This window comes from Oncorhynchus nerka, linkage group LG17, assembly GCF_034236695.1.
Source record: "Oncorhynchus nerka isolate Pitt River linkage group LG17, Oner_Uvic_2.0, whole genome shotgun sequence".
NCBI lineage: Eukaryota > Metazoa > Chordata > Actinopteri > Salmoniformes > Salmonidae > Oncorhynchus > Oncorhynchus nerka.
The window spans coordinates 40053445-40060153 of NC_088412.1; the positions used below are offsets into that span (position 1 = coordinate 40053445).

Genomic DNA, 6709 nt, shown 5'->3' on the forward strand with positions numbered 1-6709 from the left:
CCCGCGATAAGAGTTACAACACTAATATTTGTGTAAACTCTTCACAGTTGTGTTCTGTCTGGTAACCCATTTAATTGCTTCACATTCCAACCTTGTTTAACATTATCTAGACTAAACATGGCATAATTCCACCAATTGTAACCTTCTGCGTCACTTTCATATCTTTTTTTGATACGCAAAGACCCAAACGGCGTTCCACAGTAACCTATGGTTGCGGCACATCTCCTCCCACAACCAGGCAAGCGTGAATAGACCATAGACAGCCTTCAGCGGACCATACCATTATGACTACAAAATTATGGATATCATCTAATTTATTTGATTAAATTATATACAAACGAGTTATACCTTTCTTGGTAACACATTATATTATTTGTATTCTCACGCGAACGAAATGGACACGACACGCAGGATATTTTGCACACCCCTACATCGACATAATGGGACATGGCCAGTGGACTGATCATGTGACATCCTGTTTCGCCATTTTCTACCGCTACACCAGTGTTCCTGTGAAGAGGTGGCTTTGTCAGGTGTCGTCCCTGTGCTGCACGAAAGGGCCTTGCAATTGCAAGTGTTGAGAATCGACAGAAACGTTGACGTTTAAAAAAAGGACGTTTGTGCGCTTTTCCCTGAACGCGTAAGAATGTCGTCAGAAAGTCCCGAATACTCTCCTTTCTTCGCAGTGATGGGAGCCTCTGCGGCTATGGTCTTCAGCGGTAACGTTAACTATCACAACACCCTCGTTCAGTCATATGTCTCATGCCTCGTTCAATCATAAGGGGTGTGTGGGTCGTATTACACTCGGCCGAAATGTCTACTACTAAGGAATGTTGTGTTGAATATGGAGCGGGCAAGTCAAAAAGCCAAGAGGATGCGGTTGCTTGTTAGATAACTGGCTATCATTCCTGTCATGTGAGGGGGTAGGTATTCGGAATGGAGATTTCCATCGTAACAGATGACGTTGCCATTGACGTAATAAGATGGCCAATTTCTATTGATACAGTTTGACGTAGGTATTTCTGTGTTAACCGGAGACATCCAATTCGATACTTTAAATAACGATGGGTGGTAATCGTGTCGACTAGCAACAAGATGCCTATCTGCTAATCAGCTTGCTCACCTGGGCTGCTCAACCACAGAACAATGAGCCAGATGTTTCACCATACATCTGAAGCATCCGGTTGCATTTCCACTCACCACCAAATATGGTTATTTTTATTTATTTTATTTAACCTTTATTTTACAGATGAGCCCAGAATTGCATAACTTACACACATCGATGTAAATACAAAATGCAAGCAGAAAGGACATGGTCATAAAAGAAACACATTGATCAGTAATAAGGTCCTCAATCAGCCTTCTGAATTGCACCAAAACATTTTGAAAGTTTTCACAAATAAGGTCAAATCAAATTTAATTTGTCACATGCGCCGAATACAACAGGTGTAGTAGACCTTACAAACCCTTAAATTGTTGAGGATAGGGGGCAGTAATTTTCACTTTGGATGAATTGCGTGCCCATAGTGAACTGCATCCTACTCTGTCCTAGATTGCTAATATATGCATATATTAGTATTACTATTGGATAGAAAACACTCTGAAGTTTCTAAAACTGTTTGAATTATGTCTGTGAATATAACAGAACTCATAGGGCAGGCAATCTTCCAAACAAGAAGTGAAATTCTGAATGTGGGGCAACTTTGACATCATCGCCCCCTCCTTTCCCAACAAGATATGGATCTGATAGCACTTCCTACGCCTTCCACTAGATGTCCTCATTCAGTAGAAAGTGGAATGGAGCATTTGCTGTGAACTTTGACCGAATAGGAGGGGAAATAGTCAGTGTCCTGACAGAATGCCATTTCTCTGTGGCGCAAACAATGTAGTTTTAAGAAAAGGGGGGGGGTGGAATAAAACAAATAACAGTAGTGAGGCTATATAAAGGGGGTTCTGGTACAGAGTCAATGTGCGGGGGCACCGGTTTATTGAGGTAATATAAACATGTAGGTAGAGGTAAGGTGACATGGATAATAAACAGATTAGCAGCAGCGTGAAACTCGGGGGTAGGTTTGGAACAATGCAAATAGTCCGGGTAGCCATTTGATTAACTGTTCAAGAGTCTTTTGACTTGGGGGTAGAAGCTGCTATGACTTTTTGACCAAGACTTGGTGCTCTAGTACCGCTTGCCATGCGGTAGCAGAGAGAACAGTCTAATACTATATGGTGGTTGGAGTCCTTGGCATTTTTTGGGGCCTTCCTCTGACACCGCCTGGTATATAGAGGTCCTGGATGGCAGTAAGCTTGACCCCGGTGATATACTACAGTTTGCGGTCGGAGGCCGAGCAGTTGCCATACCAGGCAGTGATGCAACCAATCAGAATGTTCTCGATGGTGCAGCTGTAGAACCTTTTGAGGATCTGAGGACCCATGCCAAATCTTTTCAGTCTCCTGAGGTGGAATAGGTTTTTCCGTGCCCTCTTCACGACTGTGTTGGGTGTGCTTGGACCATGTTTGTTAGTTTGATGTGGACACCATGGAACATAAAGCTCTCAACCTGCTCCAGTACAGCCCCGTCGATGAGAATGGGGGTGTGCTCGGTCCTTCTTTTCCTGTAGTCCACAATCATCTCTTGATTACGTTGAGGGAGAGGTTGTTGTCCTGGCACCACACGGCCAGGTCTCTGACCTCCTCCCTATAGGCTGTCTCTCGTTGTCAGTGATCAGGCTTACCACTGTTGTGTTACCTGCAAACTTAATGACGGTATTGGAGTCTTGCTTGACCAATTGTAACACACAAACTGTATCTCCCGTCATATGCTGAACTAGTTTCATGGTGGATATTGCCTAACGCATTATTTCAAACCATGTTCATGGAAATTAACTTAAGTTTATTTCAGGTAACACACAGACTGTCTCCCGTTGCATGCAGCACTAGTTGCATGGTTGATATTGACTAAAAACATGATTTTAGACCATGTTCATGGAAAATGTTTTAAGAATGTTTATTTGCAACTCAGTGTCTCCCTTCAAATACTAAACTAGTGGAATTGTGGGTGTTGCTTAACAATTGATTTTAGACCATGTTCATGGAAATCGGCTTAAGTTATTTCAGGATAGGCAAACAATTGTAACACAAACTGTGTCTCCCGACATGTGCTGAATGAGTTGCATTGTGGATATTGCTTTACACATGATTTTAGACAATGTTCATTGTTTCCCTTTTGTCACACAACACGATGCCACAGATGTCTTGAGGGAGCTGATTGCAGGAGTGTCCAACAGGGCAGTGGCCAGATAATATCATGTTAATTTCTCTACCATAAGAATACATTTTTTACCCCCCTTTTCGTGATATCCAATTATGATCTTGTCGCATGGCTGCAAAGGTCGAGTCATACATCCTCCGAAATATGACCCCGCCAAACCGCATTCCTTAACACACCCGCCAGCTTAACCCGGAAGCCAGCCGCACCAATATGTCGGAGGAAACACTGTTCAACTGATGACCTAAGTAAGCCTGCATGCGCCTGGCCCGCCACAAGGAGTCAAATAAAGCCCCCCCGGCCAAACCCTCCCTTAACCTGGACAATGCTGGGCCAATTATGCCCCTCCATATGGGACACCTGGTTGTGACACAGCCTGGGAATGAACCCGGGTCTGTAGTGACGCCTCAAGCACTGCGATGCAGTGCCTTAGACCGCTGCTCCACTCGGGAGGCCACTGAGGAGTATTTATGTCTGTAGTAAATAACTTTTTGTGGGGAAAAACTCATTCTGACAGGCTGGGCCTGGCTCTCCAGTAGGTGGGCCTATGCCCTCCGAGGCTTCCCTGCCCAGTCATGTGAAATTCATAAATTAGGACCTAATGCATTTAATTCAATCGACTGATTTCCTTCTATGAACTGTAAACTCAGTAAAATGTTTGAAATTGTTGCAGTTTTATATTTTTGTTCAGTATACGTCTTTCCCATGCCACCATCAAGACAGTGCTTTTTTTTAGGTTTGTGGGAAGTAATGAACAAGTGTACACTTCATGAGAAAGGAGATATTGGGACACACACCATGTCTTTCTCTGGCTACATCCTGGAGTCTTTCTCTCCGTGGCTCTTTTTTAAAATAGTTATTCCTTAAATCCTCGTATCCTCTCTCCTAACTGAAAGACCTGACCAAGGGAAAGCTATCCTAATGTTTTCACCATGTTTATACCTGTCAAGTCTTTGCCAATCAGTACAGTTGACAGGGAGAAGAGGACACTTTTTTTTTTTTAAAGGCAATTAAGGCTCTCATGAATTTGGGAACCTTTGCAATCACAGAAATGTGTGAGCCTCAAGAGTTAAAGGGATAGTTTGGGATGTTGGCAATGAAGCCCTTTGTCTACTTCCCCAGAGACAGATGAACTCGTGGATACCATTTTTTTTATGTCACCCCCATACAAACTCCCCTACCTCTTTCTCCACCTTGCACAAACTCCTGAAACCATTGTGATGGGCATTACCATTGTGCTAATGCATTTGCTGATCTATTGAGTGTTCTTCATAGATGTAAAGATTTAAGATGTTTTTCCTAGAGCTACAAAGTGTGGAAAGGGAAGCTTATCTGTGGTGAAAACGGGCTTTGATCAACAAGCGCAGACACTACTGTCAAACTCCATTGGTTTTAATACCCACACGCTCTATAACAATCTAATCTCTCGTTCTCATGTTTTTTTTACTTGAAACAATTGTGTTCTGTTGACAAAATAGGATGGTCTTGGATTTCTGTCTTTTTGGAATTCTAAATTCTCCTTCTCCTCCAGCGTTGGGGGCGGCCTATGGCACGGCTAAGAGCGGCACGGGCATCGCTGCCATGTCGGTGATGCGGCCGGAGCTCATCATGAAGTCCATCATTCCTGTGGTCATGGCAGGTATCATCGCCATCTACGGGCTGGTGGTGGCGGTGCTCATCGCCAACAACATTTCAGAGAAAATCACCCTCTACAAGTAAGAGCTCAGAAATTGCAGACGCTAGTTACCCATTCTCAAGTCTACCGCTAGGCACTGCATGTCTGAAGCGATCTGATTGGTAGTAATATGGTATTGGCTCCACTTGATAGGATTGGTGGATTTTTCACCATTGTTTTTCAGAAGTGTTAGCGATGTACTACATCTGTAAACTGAAGGTCTGCAATCTCTTTGGGATGCTTTGACTGCAATTGTTTTAAATAAATCTTTCTCCCTCTCTCCAACCCATCTCCATCCCTCTCTTCATCTCGCTCTATCCCTCACCTCTCTCTCATGTAGGAGTTTCCTCCACCTGGGTGCTGGGCTGAGCGTGGGGCTGAGTGGGTTGGCGGCTGGTTTTGCCATCGGCATTGTGGGTGACGCAGGCGTTCGAGGCACAGCTCAGCAGCCCAGGCTCTTCGTGGGCATGATCCTCATCCTGATCTTTGCAGAGGTCCTAGGGCTCTACGGTCTTATTGTGGCTCTCATCCTCTCCACGAAATAGAGAAAGCAAGAAAAGAACAGTCCTTCTGTCCATTCATCCGTGTACGTTGAGTCAACGCTGTGTCATCCATATATAAACAACTAAGAAATAAAGAACAAATTGTAGAGCATGCCTTTACGCCCGGTTCCAAATAAACTCCCTTTAACCACTTCTTTCCTAGTGGCACTACTTGATGGTCCTTTGTAGATCTAATATGTTTGAATAAGTGTTAGCAATATGGTAATAGTAAAGCCACATATCTACCCCCTACCTATATTGCTTATTCATGCCTGTCAGATCTACGAGGGAGGTGTTATGGGCTGTGTCCCAAATGGCACCATATTCTCTACATAGTGCTCTGGTCAAAAGTAGTGCACTCAATAGGGAATAGGGTGTGATTTGGGACACGACATGGGGTTGCTTTGGGATTGGGCGGGAAGCGAAAAGCGTCCTCTTCCTGTACAGTTGTCCTTGAGTCCAGTAGTCAACCCCTTGTAAATGTAGTGACGCGTTCATCCTGTCTGTGCTTGAGTATCAGTTTACCTCCTTCCTCCCAATTTCCTTTAATTTGTGTCTGATAAATGGCTTTTATTATTATTTCTTCGTTTTTTTTCTGAAGAACTGACTGTTTGGACAAATCATTTTAATTTTATCTGGGGACAATTTTCACATTAAAGGACCAAACTAATACGAGGACATGGATAACTATTTTTTTGGTTTGTTTTTTTCACAAATTATTTATGAAGATTTTGAAATGTTAATAAAACTGTTTAAATGGAACAAAGTCATTATTGCGTTCCCAATGAGAGAGAGATCTGTGTATAGCTAGATGAATTGCACTGTGGGTAATTGTTTGAAGTTCTTGGAGTTCCTCTGGATGCATGTATCCATGGAGACTCTCTGTCCAGATATGGGAGGGCTGTGTTTGTTTATGGCAGCGGGCATGTAAAAGTGTGTGGGGCATGTGAATGTGTGTGTTTTAACTCGAATACATCATTCTCAACACTCATTCGCACCGTTGACCTGTAGTACTGGGGTGTAATCATTACTCCAAATAAAAACGAAACGGAAACCGTTGGGTTCGTAAACAGTTTCCGTTGCAAGACGTAATGAATAAACCCCAGCCGTGTGGTTGCAGATGCTCACTGTCAGGCCACGTCTAATTTCCAATTAAATCTCAACCTCCAAATCATGTATTTTCTTGCATTATTTAATGATTTTCTGTAGCAATATTAGAATAGCTCC

General features: G+C 43.2%; 1 protein-coding gene across 1 annotated transcript; it reads left to right on the top strand.

Annotated features, from left to right (window-relative positions):
- The first annotated feature begins 502 nt into the window (after nt 1–502).
- On the top strand, nt 503–6248 carry LOC115145216 (V-type proton ATPase 16 kDa proteolipid subunit c). Its single transcript, XM_029686601.2, has 3 exons — nt 503–719; nt 4797–4980; nt 5281–6248. The coding sequence occupies exons 1-3, from the start codon at nt 647–649 to the stop codon at nt 5483–5485; spliced, it is 462 nt and encodes a 153-aa protein (XP_029542461.1). The 5' UTR covers nt 503–646; the 3' UTR covers nt 5486–6248.
- The last annotated feature ends 461 nt before the right edge of the window (nt 6249–6709 follow it).